This window comes from Oryzias latipes, chromosome 17, assembly GCF_002234675.1.
Source record: "Oryzias latipes chromosome 17, ASM223467v1".
Lineage (NCBI taxonomy): Eukaryota > Metazoa > Chordata > Actinopteri > Beloniformes > Adrianichthyidae > Oryzias > Oryzias latipes.
Window position 1 is genome coordinate 8,393,851 of NC_019875.2, and position 20,816 is coordinate 8,414,666.

The 20,816-nt window shown below is 41.4% G+C and overlaps 2 protein-coding genes across 5 annotated transcripts in view; one reads left to right on the top strand and one right to left on the bottom strand.

Annotated features, from left to right (window-relative positions):
- The window catches only part of larp4b (La ribonucleoprotein domain family member 4B), a 52,024-nt gene extending 48,678 nt beyond the window's left edge, over positions 1-3,346 (bottom strand). For 3 of the 4 annotated variants that reach the window (XM_020711286.2, XM_020711284.2, XM_011486191.3), the window contains exon 1: positions 2,795-3,346. The gene's annotated coding sequence lies outside the window, so the exon portion shown is untranslated. The remainder of the gene's footprint in view (positions 1-2,794) is intronic. The other variant, XM_004078792.4, reaches the window with a different exon arrangement.
- Positions 3,347-6,885: 3,539 nt separating this feature from the next.
- Positions 6,886-20,751, top strand: gtpbp4 (GTP binding protein 4). The gene is made up of 17 exons (XM_023965153.1): positions 6,886-7,019; positions 7,411-7,581; positions 7,656-7,759; positions 8,164-8,300; positions 8,394-8,494; positions 8,631-8,723; positions 10,064-10,255; positions 14,887-14,952; positions 15,061-15,150; positions 15,231-15,341; positions 15,420-15,497; positions 16,442-16,493; positions 16,564-16,664; positions 17,416-17,613; positions 17,993-18,058; positions 19,996-20,139; positions 20,312-20,751. Exons 1-17 carry the CDS (start codon positions 6,972-6,974, stop codon positions 20,462-20,464), a joined length of 1,905 nt encoding a protein of 634 aa, XP_023820921.1. The 5' UTR covers positions 6,886-6,971; the 3' UTR covers positions 20,465-20,751.
- Positions 20,752-20,816: the final 65 nt, after the last annotated feature.

Here is a 20,816-nt window from a genome sequence, read left to right on the forward strand (position 1 = left end):
GCAAGTTTGTCCTTCAGAGAGGCACAAGACAGGGGTGTCCACTGCCCCCCCCTCTCCCTTTTTTCCTCATCTATTGAACCTTTAGAAGCACAGAGACGGAATTAACACAAAAAATATCCATCACAAAATACGTCTTTACACAGATGTGTTACTCTTTCTCCAAAACTCAGACTCTTTCATCTCCAGAGCAGCGATAGTTAGTGACACATGTTCATCAATCTCTGAGTACAACATTAATCGGAACAAATCAGTCCTATTACCACTCAACGGTTACGTGGAGCTAACTTTAAATATACCGTTAAAATCAGGGAATATTAAATATCTTGGTGTCACTTACTCATCCAGTCTATCAGACTTAGTGCCATTAAATTAAATACTGTTACTTAAAAATATACAGGAGGATTTAAAGCGATGGGTTAACCTGCCAATATCATTCATGGGTATAGGGCTGCACGATATGAGGAAAAAAACGCGATATGCGATATTGGTGATTAATATTGCGATAACGATATAATTTGCGGTATATAAACAAATAGCAAAACAACCAAAAACATGATTCTCATTTCATTGCAACAGTTTAAAAATTATACTTCAAATGACCCTCGTCGACATAGGAGGCGAACATCTAACATAATAGGGCTCCATCTGATTGGTCAACAACGTGAAGGGCTCCATCCGATTGGCCAAATGCATAAAAGGATTTATTTGATTCATTAAATGCTTCAAGTTGCCATAAGATTGTTTTAGCACATTTAAGGTAACCGTTTATTGCAATTTTCACCGTCTTTTGCGATATGCGTTCGCACAGCTTGATATTGCAACAACGATAAATTGTTGCATGGACAGAATAAATTGAGTTAAAATGAAAATTTCAGGATCTTATGTGCCATCTTACCGTAGAAAAAATCAGATATTCAATGAAGGGTTGTACTGCAGGGTTTTTTAATGTCTGGCAGCCAGTTCTGAGCAAGATCAAAGATATTGATCCATCGCTTCTTTCTGAGGGGTAACACTGTTACTCCATTCAGCAAAATCCTTTTTTATTGTATTTAATTATTTTTCTTTAGGGTGCAACAGGGGGGGGTTTGTTTGTTTGTTTGGGGTATTAAGGAAAAAAAAAAAAAAAGTTTGAATGTCTTTTACACTGTATATGTTGCTGAATACTCAAATAAAAAGAAACTTGAAAATGAAAATTTCAAAAATTTACTACTTGCTCTGTCCCTTTACAACCCTCTGCAAAATGGTTTAAAACGTTAGATATATTCATATCCACGTTTTTTATTTAAACCACCAAGAATTGCTTTAAAAACTCTCAAATGCTAAATCTCTTAGCACCTTTTGAGTTTCCAAACTTCCCCAACTATTTTCTTGCTCAGAGATTCCAGTACATTCTCAAATGGTATAATAATAACCCAACAGCCCATTCATGGATGGATGTAGAACAGTCCCTTTGTGGAGAGATTATACTACAGATCTCCTGTTTATTGGCAGTTTAATTAAGTGGTATGTATGCTTTAAATGTATTCATATTAAAGCTACATTTACAGCATGGTGGGAACCCCTTAAAATGACTCATTCCTCTCCTACACCGAGCAAACTTATGGAACAATCCTGACATCCAGATAAAAAAGAAATGGCTTATTTTCCTGTAGATGTGGAATTTGTGAGACAAATTATTTAAAATATCAACCGCACCCCACAGCTGGACCTGGTCTGTCCCTCTGGGGGGGGATTCAGACGGGCCATCTTCCCTCTCTCTCTGTCTGTCTCCCCCCCTATCGTCCTGTCTGAGCGGCTAAAACTCAACTAATGAAGTTCAGTAACAAGAGGGCTTTATATAAACATACTTGAAGGAGATTGTAAAAGCAAAACATCTCCATCACAGGAGGCATTGAGCTGCGATCTGTCCGTTCATTTGCTGGACAGGACAAAAAAAATGAGACGTCTTTAATGGGGGGGATTGTTGAAGTTATCTTCAAAGTAATCTGACCTGCGGCCTCCCATAAGAGAGGATCAGCCTGGTCAAAACACGTGTGAGTCAGTGTTCGCGTCTAGACATGGCCAGAGTCAAAACACAAGCTTTTCTCCGTCCTCCCACCTCCGCCTTCATCCAGATTTGCTTCCTGGCTTCATGAAGACACCAAGAAAATGACAAGACCGCATTATTTATCCGAATCCAGTACGTAACACGTAACTGAGACATAATTAGTTTGTTTTTTTGTAGGCAAAGGAAGACCGCTGTCGTTCGAGTGTGATCACCGGGCACGGAGGGGGTAAAAACGGATGTTTAAGCCCATCAAATGAACACTTGGCTCGTTTGGATCGGCTTTACAAGTCAAATGCGACAACTTCCACGGCACAAGACGCAATGCAGGCATATTTAGTAGCTGACATGGCTGAGAAAGAGCGCAGCTCACATGCCATGCCCATGCCAAGGTCCATAAACAGCAACACTCCGGTGTGACGGAGCAACACGAGGACTTCACGGGAGCGAAGTGCGCTCTCAGCCGGGGCAATAAACGCCTCCGCCACGGGGATATTTTACCCATAACCACTGAAGTTGTAAAGTTGACTCGAGCTACAAAGTAGCAGCCATGTCCAGTTAGCTGGCTGGGTAGCAGCATCCGATGAAAGATGGCGACCTCCAGCGCGACTCCCCCCAATCGTACTTTATCTAGCCCGAATTTAGTTCCAGATATTTTTTGCCAGACCGGAACAGCTCAGTTCCGTCTCCCGCCTGCGGGCACTCACGGATGAAGCACTTTACCAAACGTTAAAGCAGTTTCTCACTCACCTGTCAACTCTCACTGCGCGGCGATGCAACGACTGTAGCGGTAGAGGCGGCGGGTGGCGGGGCTCGACTCCGGCCTGCAGCTGCCGTCCAGGCTAAGTACGCAGGGTGTGAGTTAGCAAGCTTTACCGAGGACGCCAGCGAAGAACCACTGCTATACGCTTACCACGGCGGGTCTTCTTGTTTGGAAAGGGAAAAAGTAAGAGCCGGTTGAATAGTTGGGTCAAAATGACGCCACAAAAACTGTAAAAAAGGTTCTCCAACCTGACTGCAAGCTAGTTAGCGAGTAAGCTAAGTGGCTAACTAGCCTGCTGCTATCAACTTTGTGCTGTCGATAAATCTGGCTCCTGAAGCGCAAACAAAGCGACTTCTCACGACAAAAGCCAAGTTGTGCCGGGAAGGGGCGAGTCGGAGACCAACCAAACAGCCCCGAAACCAAGAGACGAACGTAACAGAGCTCCAGATCGATCACACACTCGTTACTTGTAAAGATGAGGCAGAGGGGATTTTGGAATGGAGAAGTCGGCGTTTCCTTTCCCTTTCGTGTGCAGCACAAAGATCGTCTATAATTGAAAGATTCATCCCTGGAGACATTTCTGAAAACAGGCTTTCAAGATTATATAAAACAAACAACTTGAGAAAAGCAAACAAGATAAGACTGGACTGAGGATAAAAGTAAACATCATAAATAAGTCTTCCTTAAAAAAAGCAGGGTAAAACAAAATATAACTGTAATAATAAAGGCAGACAATATCTAAGTAGCTAATAGCTATCTAGTAAAATTGAAATATATTGTTGCATTAAATTACGTATCTAAAGTTAAGTGAAATGTATATATTTAAAAAAGGTAATAATTAAATAGCACAAAAAGGTTTATATGAGTTTTTGATATTTCACAGAATGGTTTAAGCAATTAATCAGAGTGTGAAATTGAAATTGCATGGCAAATAATAAACTTCTCCTTTTTGTACATTTTTTGTTGACCTTTAAACAAACCAAAGACAATTTTGGGGTGGGGGGCTTCCTCATTAGGGAAATTTCAAGTTAAATTCTAGATTAATCCTTTGCTTTTCAGGATTTCCCAGTTAAGTTTCAAGCTGAATAATTCAATATTATAAATTAATCATCATTTTGAATGTTAAAATATTTCTTTCTTTTTTTTATTTCATTTTTTTTAATTGAGTGCAAACTAAAAGTATAATTTTTTGTCATCAGATTCTCTTAACTTGTATTGTTCCGCAGCATATGTAGATGTAAGTGAAGAATGCAGTGATGCTGAGACGACTAAATGCCATCTTGACTGGGAAACACACATATGTTCTCCACCAGACACAAAAATGCCTGAAATACAGCTCCTTAATGTACTTTTTCTTTTTGTAATGTCATGAGGCTTTAGGTAAGGTTTAATTAATACATTTCCCTCATAGTTCAGACTCTAGTGTCTCAAGATATAACCAGGAGTGAGATGTCGTTTCGGTTTTTTTTCTCATCCTTGGTGCAGCGTTCAACCCGCAGCTGTCACATAGGAGCTCGCTCTTCTGCCCCTCCCCTTTCTTGCTCCAAGCTCGCGCTCTCACTTTGTACTCTGATTGGTCGAACACTCGTGGGAGGCGGGCACACGAGAGCACCCCTCGTTGATCAGGGCAAGCGGGCGGCAGTCGCGATACGTATTCGCGCTCAAGCTTTTGAATACAATAGACGCAGGAGGGCTTAATGTTTTAGATTTCACCACATTACACATTTAAGATCAATTGGATTAAGAAATTCCTTAGAAACCCAGATTCCTTATGGAATTTTATCCTAAACTATTTATTTTCTAAACTCGGTGGCCTCCCCTTTCTTCTCCAATCTAACTATAACATTCAAAAGTTGCCCAACAAATTAGCAAATTTTCACAAGCAAATGCTTCTGGCTTGGTTCCTAATCTATAAACATTCATTTTCTCCTCACATCTTTATTATTTTGGAATAATACTAATATTTTATACCAAAATAAATCTTTATTCTTCCCTTACTGGTTTAAAAATAACATTATACTCTCAACCTTTTGACTCAAGACGGTTTTTAATTACCTACAATCAATTTTTAACCACTTCTAATATTCCAGTTACCTCCAAAGAATTTGCAATAGTCATGGATGCTATTCCTGAAGGAATTATGATGTTATTTAAAGGTCTTGTACACCCACTACCACCAGGTTCAGTCTCTTTATTTGGAACCAATATTGGCAAGACCTGCTTTAGAACTTCAACAAGAAATAAAAAAATAAAATCCCTGTTTCAGAAAGATATTGCAGTTGTACCCATGTGACCCACTGATGGAGAAAATTTCCCCCAGATATTGAACGGAAGAAAGTTTGGACTTTGTCCTCCAAATATTTCCTTTCAAATAAACCGTGAGATGTTTGCTTTGAACTTCTTCACAGATGCCACCCAGCCAAATCCTCACTCCACATGGACATTGATGGAAACTGCTCCTTTTGTAAATTAGACACTGAAACAATCATGCATCTATTCTGGAAATGCACCCAAACAGCAACTTTTTGCAAAGACTTTACCTCTTTTGTTTAATGAAAAATGTATATGAAATTTGATCTAGTATACAAGGATATATTATTTGTTTTTATAATGTTAAACATTCACTAATAAGGGAATACTACTTAATTAACCTTTTAATAATACTAGCCAAATTTCATGTTCATAAATGCAAATTTTCTGAAAGAAAAGCCCCGATTCAAACTTTTTATGATTGAGTTAAACAAATAAACAAGAACAATAAAATCTTCTTCTAACCCCAAAGCTATAAGAACCTTTGACACTCTGGAATTTTTTAAGTGTACAGAATAGCAACTTGCAGCTTTTACTGCTCTTGTTTATGATCTTTTTTTTCCCTATGTTCTTTGTGTTCCCCTGGCATATTTTGTTACTCATTTTTCTATCTGTGTACTTTAAAGTTGACTTGATTTCGTACTAAGATCCTGTAAATCTTCAATAAAGATTTTTGAAAAAAAATAAATAAAAAGATATTTGCGCTCAAATTGGTTGGTTTGTGATAAAAGCCGTCACAACTTTTTTTTATGTCTTTAAAATTATGGAAAACGTTTGAAACATTCATAATAATAATAAAAACGTTACTTTTAAAATAATAAGTTTATGAAAAAAATATGTTTCTCTAATGAAAAGCCTGAGCAATTTAAATATCCCAAGCAGGCAACATAACATATAAAGTTTCAATAAAATAATAATAAGATTTGTAGCATTTTTTTTTTAAAAGAACTTTAGTTGTATGACACTTTTTACAAGAACATAATGTGAAAATTTGTCTTGAATATTCTAGAGAAACTTGTTGCAGATTTCATAGGAAAATGTCCTATGGTATGAGCAAAGCATAAATCATTTCACTGCAGTGAACCATTTTAAAAAGCAGATTGAAATGTAAGTGAGTTTTTTGTTTAAGCTTCAATTTAGCCAAAATCATGATGTTGATAATGATGATGATGACGATGATGAAGAAGAAGATGAGTTTTTGGATATTTAAAACATCAAAATTTTAAAAAATCAAATTTTTTTACAGATAACAAAAACACAGACAATCAGTCATAATAAAGTAGCAAGACACAATTCACAATCAGACACAGAAAGAAAGAAGAACACAGAATGAATAAAACTATAGAAAAGACAAAAATCTAAAAGAATAAATGGAAAAATAAATACAGAAAAGGTAACCAGGATGCAGAATTGAATGCAAATTTGCATCCCTTTTTTTTAAGTTTTTTTTAAACTTTATTGTTCAAAACAAATAGAAAAAATATGTATGACAAGAACAATAGTCATAACAACGAGAATGGGATGGTACATGTATTACAAAAGAAATATTACAGAAACATATTGATATGCATTGAAAATATTCAAAGACATACAGTTTTCATAAACATATATCGCCGTTTTGTTTAAGCTATTAGAAATAGTGTGCAAATAAGATTCGAATATGAATGTGCATCCCTTTTTTTGTAGACTTTAAAACTCTGTGCACGACGTAGAACTGTGAGTTCACAATCAGACGCTAGGGGGCGATGTCGGGAAAACGTCGACTCTAACGTTTCAACAGCCTTTTCCGGTTCGAGCGGAACCTCGTCTTTCCTCTTCTCCGTGCCGTTCGCGGACCTCAACGTGTCCGACAAGATGGCACTTTATAACTTTAAAAAAATTATGGTGGTTCCCACCGCCAAGGTAAGCTTTAATCAACGAATCCATGGTTTTAAAGTAGCTTCCGTTTCAGCCACGATTACAAGACGGCAAGAAGTGACGAACAAATAGAACGTTTTTTCAGAAGAGAGAAAACACGTGCTTGTTGTTCAGATCAGACGCTTAAGGCTCTTTCTGAGTTAGTGACCACAAATTGTACAAATAATTCAAGTGATCTTTCTTTTGTCAGTCTAAAAACACAGGTGATCCATTTCGTGAATGTTGTTCTTGTTGACAGTCTTGATTTCATGCGACATACATGTTAAGAAAATGGTTTCAAATGTAAAAAGACACTTTTTTTTTGATGAAACAGGATTTATTCATATCTGAAGGGTGGTTTGTGTTGACACTTGTTTTTTTCCCCCCTCTTCTTAAGGAATTTATCGACATCACCTTATCCAAAACCCAAAGGAAGACGCCCACAGTCGTACACAAACATTACCAGATTCACAGAATCAGACACTTTTACATGCGAAAAGTGAAATTCACCCAGCAGAACTACCATGACCGCCTCACACAGATCCTCACAGACTTCCCCAAACTGGACGTAAGTACCCATCCCTGGACTTTTGCCCGACTCCTGAGATGTGCTTGTTGAATAGCTGTGCTTGGTCTCTGCAGGATATCCACCCATTTTATGCTGATCTGATGAACGTGCTGTATGACAAGGACCACTACAAGCTGGCCTTGGGACAGATAAACATAGCTAAAAACTTAATTGACAAGTAAGTCTATTGGGGTTCCTTTGCTTTTTGTGGATGTGAAGATGCCTAACTCTGACATGAGCCAGTTGTCATGGTTACCTGGTTCTTTCCTTTCTTGGTCCAAATGGAATGACCAGCTGAAGAGTACTTGTTTTTTTTTCTGTTTATTTTCAAACACTTTCATTAATGTCCTTTTAACTATTTGGTGGCAGTCTGAACTTACAGTATTCGTTTTCGTAAACTCCCTCACTCATCTATAATGCTGTGTTTAGCTGATATTTGGATGCTGTAACTTCATTTTAAGTATTTTTGTTCTACTGATCAACCCAGATTAAAGCAGAGAGACTTGTTCTTTTAATTGTTGCAAATAAGAAGCCAAACCTGCCGCAGGAGCTATCAAGCATGTGTTTTTCTGCATCCTCCAGTGTTGCCAAAGACTATGTGCGCCTGATGAAATATGGAGACTCTCTGTATCGATGCAAACAGCTGAAGAGAGCCGCTCTGGGTCGAATGTGCACCATCCTGAAACGACAGAAGTCCAGTCTGGAGTATTTGGAACAAGGTGAACATTGCCCTGTGCTTGGTTTTATTGTTGTCAGAAGCCTAAATCAGAAGTTACCAACAGCCTCTTTGAATTGTGTTTCCACCCTCGCAGTGCGACAGCATCTGTCCCGTCTGCCGAGCATCGACCCCAACACCCGGACCCTTCTCCTGTGTGGTTACCCCAACGTGGGCAAGTCCAGCTTCATCAACAAGGTGATTGGTTTGAAGTACTCTTGAATAAACTGGATGCAGACTCCGTCATATGTGAGCATGCTGCTGACTGTCGTGTGTTCGAGCTGCTTGACTAAGCTGTTTCCGGAACGGGGTTAACATACATGTTCCTCATCAGGTCACCAGAGCTGATGTTGATGTCCAGCCTTATGCCTTCACCACCAAATCCCTGTTTGTGGGTCACATGGACTACAGATACCTCCGCTGGCAGGTGAGACGCTGCACCTGGTTGTCTTTCAGCGTCAGATTAGTCCTAATTAATCCATTTAATTTGATGTCACAAGCAAGGACTCTGTATTGATGAAAGCCAGGAGAGTCAACCATCGTGATATGGGGGTTTGTTGGGGTGGGAAACGTTAATGCCTCACGGGGGGGGGGGGGGGGGGGGGGTAGGTGCTGAGACAAGAGAGAGCAACAGACAGTAATTGTCCAAGCGGTGCAGTTGCTGACCAGTTGTAGCGTGTTTAGCGATTATTAAGACGAGGCTGAGGAGGAGAGTTACAGTACTTGGTGGGGCTGTGGATCAGGATCAAAGGGTTTTGGGGGGTGAATCTATCTATCTATCTATCTATTGATACCACGCAGATGGGAATATGTAGACTGGGTGATGATGTTGAAGTGATTACCAGAGATGAAACCATAAACTTTTCCCATAATTTGGCTCAAACCTCGATCTTTGGCTCACAGCTTTGTTACAATTTGATATTTCTCTGCAGTATTCCTTCGCTATGTCGAAATTAACCTTTCCCAGATCTTTCTGAGCAAAACCCCGCTCTAAAATCTGCTGGAGATCTTGTCGATCAATCTCCTCTGTGGCGTGCCTCCTGTGCAGTGTGTTCAGTTTGCCACATTTCCAAAATTCTATGATAACGAGCAGATCTTCCTTCTCATTCGACAATACTAGAGTTATACTGGAGTTTAAACAAGAGACAGAAGTGTGAAAATGTGTGTCTGTCTGAGGAAAGTGTATTAAGTGTGTAGTGAGGGATTCTGTAATTTCTCCTATTGCGAGTTATTTATAGAATGAAACCTCCACAGTAAAGGAGGGAACACTGTAATGCAACACAACAAAAAGCTAAAAAGAAAAGCCCTGTAAGCAACAGTTCTGCTGGCTTATACTAGACCTGGTAAAATGATAAATAATAAAGCTTTCTCCAATGTAGCCTAATAGCTTTGACACTTAAACTTTCTAAGATGCAGTGGGGAGGATGCAACGCTTCACTTTTCCCACAATAATGTTTAGTTGCGTAACATACGGTTTCAGGTTTAAACAGAATTGTGACATCCCTAGTGATTTCTAAATGATAGGTAGTTTGCCCTTTTTACATGGGTAACCATGAAGTCCACAGAAGGAAATGTTAACTTTTGAGGAGGGGGACTTAAAACCAACAAGTAGTATTTCTGTTTTGTCAGCATTGAATTGAATGAAAACCACGCTTTGATGTCTGAGAGAAAACTTTCCGTGCTGTCCTCATTAAAGAGCTATAAATGTGCTTGGAGTTGCCTTAAATCAATGTGGACTGCATGTTTCCTGTCTGTCTGTTTGTGCAGGTGGTGGACACCCCCGGAATCCTGGACCACCCCCTGGAGGACAGGAACACCATTGAGATGCAGGCCATCACGGCGCTGGCTCACCTGCGAGCGGCCGTGCTTTACGTCATGGATCTGTCTGAGCAGTGCGGCCACACGCTGCAGGAGCAGCTGGAGCTCTTCAACAACATCCGGCCCCTGTTCGCCAACAAGGTCAGAGAAAGCAGCGTGTCGTTTGAATCCATGGAGGATTTAGATTTATAGACTCTGAATAATACTTGCAGCTTAAAAAAGTCCAACAAGGTGTTCATTACCCGAAATTGATAGACTTTACAGACACAACCCTCTGAAGCGAAGCTGATGATGACCACCTCAAAGGGCATTATCCCGCTCATACCATGGTTATTTACAAAAGAAATTCATATGAAACTGTAATGTGCTCATCTGCTTGCTCAGTTGAAGAGACTGCTACACATAGTTGAAGGAAATCTTCAGTTGCTTGGCTGTTTCTCTCAGAATAGGCTTTATTTGTGTGTGTGTGTATATATATATATATATATATATATATATATATATATACATATATATATATATATATTTTCTTTTCTTGTGATCATTGATTACAAGAAAGCCTATGACTCAATGCCACACACATGGATCACTGAATGCTTGGAGCTGTACAACACCAACAGGACTCTAAGGCTACGTTCACACTGCAGGCTGAAACGACCCAATTCCGAATTTTTTGCCCCTAAGCGGCCCAATTCCGATCTTTTCATGACAGTCTGAATGACACAGATCCGATCTTTTCAATTGCGACCCAGGCCCCGTGGGTTTGCCGTCCTGATTCCGAATTGTAGCCGTTCTTTTCAATTGCGAGCGCCGTCTGACCGGCCAGGCGACTTGATTCCGAATCGTACGTCATCGACACGCAACAAACGTCATCATTTTGCGTTGAAGTAGGCGGGAACGAGAACGTAAACATCAACCATGGTGGACGATGCTGCTGAGATCAGTCAGTGGAAGAGAAGGGAGGTCACTGATTGGATTAATATTTGGGCTGATCGCTCTTTTCAGGCCAAACTCCAGGGCTCTTATTGCAACTGGGCGGTTTTAAAAAAAAATTCCAGCTAAATGGCCGAGCGTGGTGTTGAACCTTTCCCGCGATGACTTTTTTTTTCTCTCCCCTTTCCGACCGTGCTCAAGCGCGGGGGACCCGAGGCGATCCTCCTCCTCCTCCCTGTTCTGATCCTTAGATTCTCCAGAACGGGTAAATAAAGAGTCCATAGCATTTATTCTGGGGGAAACCTTCTTTTATTACCGTCATCCTTCCTCCGTAACACACAACATGAATGCGCGCCCACACTGCCCCCCCCCCCCCCCCCCCTATTCTCTATCGCGGCACGCGCTTGCACACACACACACACGCGGGCGCGCGGCCCCAACACATGCACATTTCCTTTCCACAACAGTGGGTACAGACAATCCCGACTCCATTGCCTTCTTAAAATGAGAAGATTGTAATTGTGCTGCTCCTTCGTGAAAATAAATTTAATATTACAAAAAGAGCTCCGCTTTTGACAACACTGTTGTTGACATCCATTGTTAACGTTGGCTCCGCAAACAACAAGTGACGTCGTTCACCGTTGAGTATTCTTCTGGCTTCTGCGCATGCGGGTCTTGTTTGGGTCGTGTCACGGTCACACTGGAGATCACAAAAGTTCGGATTTACTTGGAAATGTGAACGGTATAGCAAACAAATCAGATTTTTTCAAAAAATCCGAATTGAGCATTAAGCCCTGCAGTGTGAACGTAGCCTAAAGGCCTGTTCACACCGGGACGAATTTCGCCGGCGATTTTCGCCGACGTTTAACGCCTCGTGACTAAACAAAGGGCACCAACGAGAGTGTGCACACCGACGCGAAAAAACGCCACGTGCCAAAGCGTCGGAAAAAAAAACGCCTCGGGTTCGTTTTTTTTTTTTCGACGTGTCGCGTCGAAATCTACTCGACCAATGAGAATGGCGCTTTTGCTCACGTGTCTGGAGCTTCTGAAGTTACAGTAAAACACAACTTGGGGGCGCTCAAACACAAAACTGCCTTGCTGAGCACACATACCAGCGAAGAAGATAGACGCCAAGTAGCGTCTACACTGCCGCAAAGAAATAATGACGGACATTCTAAAATATCCCCGAACCAAGCACCAGTTGGAGCAACTGGTGCTTGAAATATTCATGTTTTCTTTGTTTGATTCTGACAAGCGTGTAAATACTTGCTCTCTTCTTCTGAGTGAAAAGCGACTTTAAGAAGCGTAAAGTTGCGCAGCGCCACCTTGTGTACAGGAGTATTTCTGTTTTACATTAAGCGCCATCTAATGTCAGGGAATGAAATTGCATGTTCACTCCACTCATCGTCAGCAAAAATCGCCTGGGTGTGAACACAAAAAAGGTGGCGAAACACGCTGGCAAATAACGCCTGGCGAAAATTCGTCCCGGTGTGTACGGGCCTTTAGAGCCTTCATAGGAAACTCAATGAAGCTGTGGAAAACCACCCTTGAAGCCATTGGGAAGCCACTCGCACAAGTGTCCATCAGATGTGGGATATTCCAAGGTGATGCTCTGTCCCCACTGCTGTTCTGCATAGGTCTAAACCCCTTCAGCCAAATAATCACCAAGACTGGCTACGGATACCGACTCAGAAATGGGGCCAACATCAGTCACCTCCTCTATATGCATGACATCAAGCTATATGCTAAGAGCGAGCGTGACATTGACTCCCTGATACACACCACCAGGATCTACAGTACTGACATTGGGATGTCATCCAGGCTCCCTCCACACAGGAGGGGTCTCACTCCCAGAAGGAACAATAGCAGACATTGAGGACAGTTACAAGTATCTTGGAGTTCCACAGGCAAATGGCAACCTGGAGCAGGCAACAAGGAAAGCTGCAACAGCTAAATACCTCCAATGAGTAAGGCAAGTCCTGAGAAGCCAGCTCAATGGCAAAAATAAGACCCGGGCAATAAACAGCTACGCACTGCCAGTTATCAGATACCCTGCAGGAATAATAAGATGGCCAAAGGAAGAGATACAGACCACGGATGTTAAAACACGAAAGCTCCTCACCATGCATGGAGGGTTCCATCCCAAATCCAGCACCCTGAGACTGTATGCTAGCCGCAAGGAAGGAGGCCGAGGACTAGTGAGCGTAAAAGCCACTTTCCAGGATGAAACATCCAAGATACATGAGTACATTAAGCACTGAAGCACTCATCCTGGCAGCTCAGGAACAAGCCCTGAGCACCAGAGCAATAGACACCAGACAAGACCCAAGGTGTAGGCTGTGCAAAGAGGCTCCTGAAACAATCCAGCACATAACTGCAGGGTGTAAGATGCTGGCAGGGAAAGCATACATGGAGCGCTACAATCAAGTGGCTGGAATAATATACAGGAACATGTGTGCAGAATATGAACTGGAAACCCCAAGGTCAAAATGGGAAACACCTCCGAAGGTGGTAGAGAATGAGATCAAAGATCCTGTGGGACTTCCAGATCCAGACTGATAGAACAGTAATGGCGAACCAACCAGACATTGTAGTGGTGGACAAAGAACAGAGGAAAGCCGTTGTGGTGGATGTGGCAGTGCCACGCAATGGGAACATCAGGAAGAAGGAACATGAGAAACTGGAGAAATACCAGGGACTCAGAGAAGAACTGGGGAAAGCCTGGAAAGTGAAGGAGACAGTGGTGCCTGTGGTAATTGGAGCACTCAGGGCAGTGACCCCTAAGCTGGAGGAGTGGCTACAACAGATACCTGGAAAGACCTCAGACCTCTTAGTCCAGAAAAGTGCAGTGCTAGGAACAGCTAAGATACTGTGCAGGACCCTCAAGCTCCCAGGCCTCTGGTAGAGGACCCAAGCTTGGAGGAGAAACCACCCGCGGAGGGTGAGAGGGACACCGATTACTCGCCACGGTTCTTACATCTTGGAACTCAAAATATTCCTACATTTAAAAAAATATTGAAGAAGTCCAAATATAAGAAAAGCATGCCAGAATGTGCAACTTTACATTCTTTCACAAAGTCTCCTCCTGCTATGAAACAACCTTCCACTGGGGACAAATGTAGCAGCATCTTTCTCCTGCCAAATTGTCGGGACAGCGAGTCACCAAACTTGGTCACAGAGACACGGAAGTACAGCTGAAAGCTGCGTGATTCAGACTCAGTTCCTGTAGTAGATGGTGTGGGTCAGAGTCTCTGAATGACTGTGGTCAGAAAACAAAGCCCTTTCTCATTTTTCTGCACACGTCTGCTTGTATTCCAGCTCCAGCTTCAGAGAGGTTGACACCAATCACATGTGCTGTGATTGGTCCACGTTCTACACATAGCTTATAAACTAGAAACAGTTGTGAAGCCAAATTGTAGCCAGGTTTTATGAAGGTTTGAAGCAACAGAGGAACTCCAGAGCTCTGAAACCCTCAAACCTCAAAGAACAGACGGTTCAAATGTGTTGTTGACCTGCTGTCATTAGTTTCATACAAGCTCTGGAGGCTGAATTATATATACAAGCTTTTGTTTAATTGTCTAGTTTGTGTTTTTTTTTCTTTTATATTGGCTGTATTGTTATGCACATACTAGAGCACTAAATGAAAAGAATGCCATCACCCGTGTATATATATGTTTGGCCCTTTACTGAGTGAGGTGATCAGGCTAAACTCTGACTCCCAGATTACAGATCTGAAGTGAATAAAAAACCTTCATTCGGGTTTTTAAAGTCTGCTTAAGCTGAAATTTGAAGCTGTCATATCTGACATCACTAAGCATTCGGATGCTTCTGTCCTGCAGCCTCTGATCATTGTTGCAAACAAATGTGACGTGAAGAAGATCAGCGAGCTGACTGAGGAGAACCAGGTGAGAACCGCAGAGACAAAAGAGAACATGAAAGAGAACGTGAAAGAGGGTTCCCGTGTTTCTGTGAGAACCTCAGCAGCACTCTCATATTCCTGCTCTTGCTATCAGAAAATCCTTGCAGACCTCACCACTGAGGGAATCCCCGTCATTGAGACCAGCACCCTGACCGAGGAGGGAGTCATGCAGGTTAAAACCGAGGTGAGAGCCAGAGACTTTCATGCCCCCCCCCGCACGCCTTGTTTCCTGCCTAATAAGACATCTCTCCGGTGTTCGTTCAGGCCTGTGACCAGCTCCTCGCCCACCGCGTCAACACCAAGATGAAGGGCAAGAAGGTCCACGACGTCCTGAACAGGCTGCACCTCGCCATGCCCGCCAAGAGGGACGAGAAGGTAAATCCCACAGGAGACGGACGCTGAGAGGCTGTAAGCTTCTGTGTCTGACGTCTGTCTCTGATGCCTGACTTTCAGGACAGACCCCCCTTCATCCCAGATGGAGCTTTGACCCGCAGGAGAGCCATGGAGGTGGACGCCCCCAAACGCAAACTGGTATGACTAATTTCACATGTGGAGCAGCAAGCGGATCCAGGCAGGATCAGAAAGTGATCTACAGGAAGATGAGGATCACTTTGAAATGGAATAGAAAACTACATGAGGATAGACGGCTTGAAATCTCATTTTAAATTCTTATGCTACATTTTTAGGGCGTAAAAGGATTTTTTTTTGTCTAAATCAAAATAATACATAAGGTTGACATAAGAAGATGGTAGTCGTGTGCTGCTACAGCAAAGGTGACTGACTTGTTTAAATGAAGACTCACTAAACCAAACTTCAGACTCACAGAGGATTTTTGTGTAAAGATGGTAAACTGCCTTTATTTACTTTTTTGTCTGCACACGACAGGAAAACTTTGAAGGGCAACAAATCCAAATTTTGGTGCAGATTTCTTTTTCTGGGCAAATATGATATAAAAAAAGGGTTTTTAGATTTGTGAGAAATGTTCATGAATGCAAATATTTGTAAAGAGGCAAAGTTTTGCTTTTGAGAGAAAATTCAAAATGAAGTCAGACCATAGACACCTCACCTCCAGCTCAATCGAAATGAAGCCGATTCAGTTGCCATTTTTCTGGGATACGGGCGCCACCATTTGGAGCCAGTTGACAGCGATTGGTCTGAGTCACGTTTCTAGGGCAACTACTGTCTCCAATCACCAGGAAGCTTAAACGTCTCAGGAGAAATCTTTCAAACGTTTCAGGTGGGGCCAGTGAAAGTGAAAAATTCTGCTCTGAGAATCTGAGGAGCTCGTTTACAAACCTGTTCAGAGGATTTTACTTTCAGAGAGAATTGGTCTTTAAACACAGTTTCAGGTTAAACTACAAAGCACTGATGAAGATCATCCTCACCGTTGACCTCTAACGTTTCCGTGTGACAGTTTAGATTCTGACATTCAGGTTTGCTCCGAGATTTCTCACCATCAATCTAAAATGTTGCAGGAGAGAGACCTGGAGCTGGAGCTGGGTGACGACTATATCCTGGACCTGCAGAGTGAGTTGGCTTCCCTTCTGATGGAGGAGTTGGTGAAGACAGTCGGCTCACGTCCTGGTGGTGTTTTCAGAATACTGGGATCTGATGAACGAGGACGAGAAGCAGGACAGGATTCCGGAGGTGTGGGAGGGACACAACATCGCGGACTACATCGATCCGGATATCATGAAGGTGAGTGTTAGGATTCTGTGGTGCTGTCAAAAAATAATCTATAGCAGACTTTCTGCAGCTTATTAAGCTGTTACGGTGGATGTCGACAGAAAACAGGCTGTTTGCTAAAGAATAAAATACTAATTTAGAATATTATGTATTATGTCTTTTTTTGCACCTGGATCTCCAGAAAATCAGAAAAACGTTGCTACAAAAGGTTTAAGAAACTGCTTATTTTGACGCCACAGATGATGGTGAAATAGAACTCTGACCAGTTTCATGGGAATCTGTCAAAACTGAATCATTTCATTTTCATCCACAATTTCCGTATTTGATTAAATATTGATCTATTTTTCAAATTTAATTTCAAAACCAGTTTTATTTTATTAAAAAAAACCTTAATATGACTGACAGACCGGTCTGAAACTTTGATAACTCTTGCAGGATGCAGCCTGTAGAAAGGGGGGATTGAGGGCGGAGCTACTCAGCTCAGCACTATTGGCCACGCCCATGTAGAGGAGATATTGGCAACATATACTTCAGATAAACAAGAAACGTGGCTTTTTCAGACATTTAGGTTGTGAGATTCAAAATCATAATGAAAACACCACTGGAGATGTTTTTATTAAGAAAAAAATATTGTCATGGGGGGACTTTAAGGAGAATGGATTTTAATTAATGTTTTTTTCCATGTCTTATACAAAACCAGTAAAGGTCTTAGCTGTAGTTTTCTCCCAGTTTGACTCATCTTTTGTTTTGTTTTTTGCCTCAGAAACTGGAGGACCTGGAAAAAGAGGAGGAGTTGAAGGAGCGAGCCGGCGAGTACGACTCTGATGACGAGAGCGAGGACGAAGACATGCTGGAGATCCGCTCTCTGGCCAAACAGATCCGTGAGAAGAAGCAGCTGATGGTCATGGAGTCCAGGGAGAAGGATGTGCACGGACCTCGCATGCCCAGGACTGCCACCAGGGTGAGAAGGGAAATCTAGGAAGTTCTCCCACCTGAAACGTACCGTGGATTCTAATTTATCCTTCTGAAATAACAACTTTTTAAAATTCAACATCATGTTGTTGTTTTTTTAGCTTTTTCTAAAACATTTTGTCATGTCTGTTATTTATACGAAATTACAAAATCTTTTCATGATTTGTTGCTCTTTTTTCCAGTTTTTTATTAATTACACATGATTCATGTGAAGCCATATCCCTGTTTTTACTTGACAGCTGAAAGGATTGTGCTGTAACTCTGAGAAAAGGCGTTTCTTGTTTCAAATGGATGTTTTCACAGATTTCTGGACTTCTCTATCTTCCTGATATTGGGTTTGAATCAGCTCTGTGTGTTTGTGTGCTCAGGTTGAGAGAAAGAAGCTGGAGAAGGAGATGAGTGAGCTCGGACTGGACATGAGCGACAAGAACGATGTAAAGCACCATACTACACACCAACACTGATTAGAACCTAATCCCATCCATTTATTGATCCTCAAGGCAGAGAACCTTTGTAGAGAAATACACTGAACAACACAGTTAAGGCCCGTACACACCGGGACGAATATTCACCAGGCGTTATTCGCCAGCGTTTTTCGCCACGTTTTTTGTGTTCACACCCAGGCGATTTTCGCTGACGATGAGTGGAGTGAACATGCAATTTCATTCCCAGACATTAGATGGCGCCTAATGTAAAACAGAAATACTCCTGTACACAAGGTGGCGCTGCGCAACTTTACGCTTCTTAAAGTCGCTTTTCACTCAGAAGAAGAGAGCAAGTATTTACACGCTTGTCAGAATCAAACAAAGAAAACATGAATATTTCAAGCACCAGTTGCTCCAACTGGTGCTTGGTTCGGGGATGTTTTAGAATGTCCGTCATTATTGCTTCGCGGCTGTGTAGACGCTACTTGGCGTCTATCTTCTTCGCTGGTATGTGTGCTCAGCAAGGCAGTTTTGTGTTTGAGCGCCCCCAAGTTGTGTTTTACTGTAACTTCAGAAGCTCCAGACACGTGAGCAAAAGCGCCATTCTCATTGGTCGAGTAGATTTCGACGCGACGCGTCGAAAAAAAAAAACGAACCCGAGGCGTTTTTTTTTTTTGACGCTTTAACGCCTGGCGTTTTTTCGCGTCGGTGTGCACACTCTCATTGGTGCCCTTTGTTTAGTCACGAGGCGTTAAACGTCGGCGAAAATCGCCGGCGAAATTCGTCCCGGTGTGAACAGGCCTTTAAGCTGCTTTAGCTTGAGCAAGAACCAAAAATAATCTGTTTGAACAAAAAAAGACAATGTCAACCCAAAAAAATCTTCTGATGAGTGTTTGCCCTCTTTTTCCTCCCATAATTACGTAAAATAAAATGGTTTATGTTATGTATCAAACTTCCTGTGATTAGGTTAGTGTGTAAACTGTACGCACTGTACAACCATTAATGTATTAGCCAGTATTATAAATACATTCCAATACATGTTTTCAGGTAGATTTTTCATTCCGGTCAGCTTTTAAAAGGTGATGGTAAAAATTGATTCTGAAAGTTCTTGGGAAAGCTAGAAAAAGGGAAAAAAAATTACTTCCAAAAGGAATGCCTTAAAGGTTTAGCAACCAGCTGGTTGGCTTTTCACCTCCGAGCCAGCAGGTGGCGCTCTGCACCTTGAAAACTGAAATTGCAGCCACAGGCCATGGTTTATTTTTGTCAATAAATACATTGCTGCCCAAATGAAGTCAGTAAAATATAAACTAGCTATCAACATTTATGTTTTATTAGTAGAATTTTGTAATTATGGTCAGTTTGCAAGTTTATGATTTTATCACTGGGGTCCATCTAGAAGTTTTGCAAAAAGACCTAAAAGGCGTGTATGAAAAGTATTTTTACTGAGATTTAACTGCTGCTTTCATTTAGTTTCTCGAGTGCTGTTTTTTTTTTTTAAATAAATGGACATAAGATAAAGACTGAACCACTTTTTAGAGTGTTTTGTTTTAAATGAATGAATTTGAAACATGAAAAGAAAGACAATTATGATTCAAAGGTACAAACAGGGCAAAGCATTGGAAAAACAAACTTTAACCTAAACAATGTCAAAGTTTTCAATTTTTCTCGAAATTACAGTTGTTAGAAATTTTATGTATCTCAGAGTAAAAAAATTCTGTAAATTAAGAAATTTAGATTCACTTTGCATGAAAAGTAAAGTTTGGTGAGTGCAGCTAAATCAATATTGCCCCACAATATGTAGACAATATATTCTCAGATAGTGATGTTTTTCAACCTGTCATTTTATGGTCTACTTTAATGTGTTTGTATGTTCAAATATAAAAAATGTAGAGATTTTTTGAACGCTGATCTCATTGGTCTTAACTCAAGTATGTTTATCTGTTTAGAGCCACTATGCTGAGCAGGCTCGCCGTTCCCGCAGCGTTGCCAAAAAACGCAAACGAGAAACCTCCGCTCCTCCCACCTCCAAGACCCGCAGCCAGAGCGCCTCCCGCCCACCTCGAGATCAGTCCGGCTTACGGGACGCTAAGGTGGGTCTCAGGTTTCACACCTTTGCAGTCCTTCAACTTGTAAATGTTCTCTCGCAGCTGAATAATCTAATAGAGACTCCTATTTATTTGGGGACAAAATGGGTATATCCAACAGATTCCCAACTTCTAACATAAACATGTTAACTTCCTGTTTTGTTTCTTTGATCCTTAGATGGTGAAAAAGGCAAAGAAGATCATGAAGAACTCGCAGACAGACCGAAACCGGGACGGCAGGAAAGGAGAGTCGGACAGACACGTGTACGACCTCAAACCCAAACACCTGCTGGCCGGAAAGAGGAAGTCGGGCAAAACTGATCGCAGATAAAACGGCTGCTTTTGGACTTCTTCATGTCTGAAAATAACATTTCAATGAAACTCAAGATTAACCCACCCGCGTAATATGATAAGTGACTATAATTCAATTTTGTCAACTGTAAAACCTGAAGCAGGTTTAGAAATAAAATTGTCAGATTTTGGTCAGTTTTTGAACTGATTGTTTGTGTGTCTGTTGGAAGTGAACAGCTTGTGTGTGGCTTAGAAAATGAGGATAAAGTGATGACGATGAAAGAGTCCATACCGAGGAGCCAAATAAATTGACAAGTTAACTAAAAAGCCGTCTGAGTGTTTTTGTGAAGTTCACCTGTAGGAGAGCTCTTATTGTTAAAACTATTCTAAAA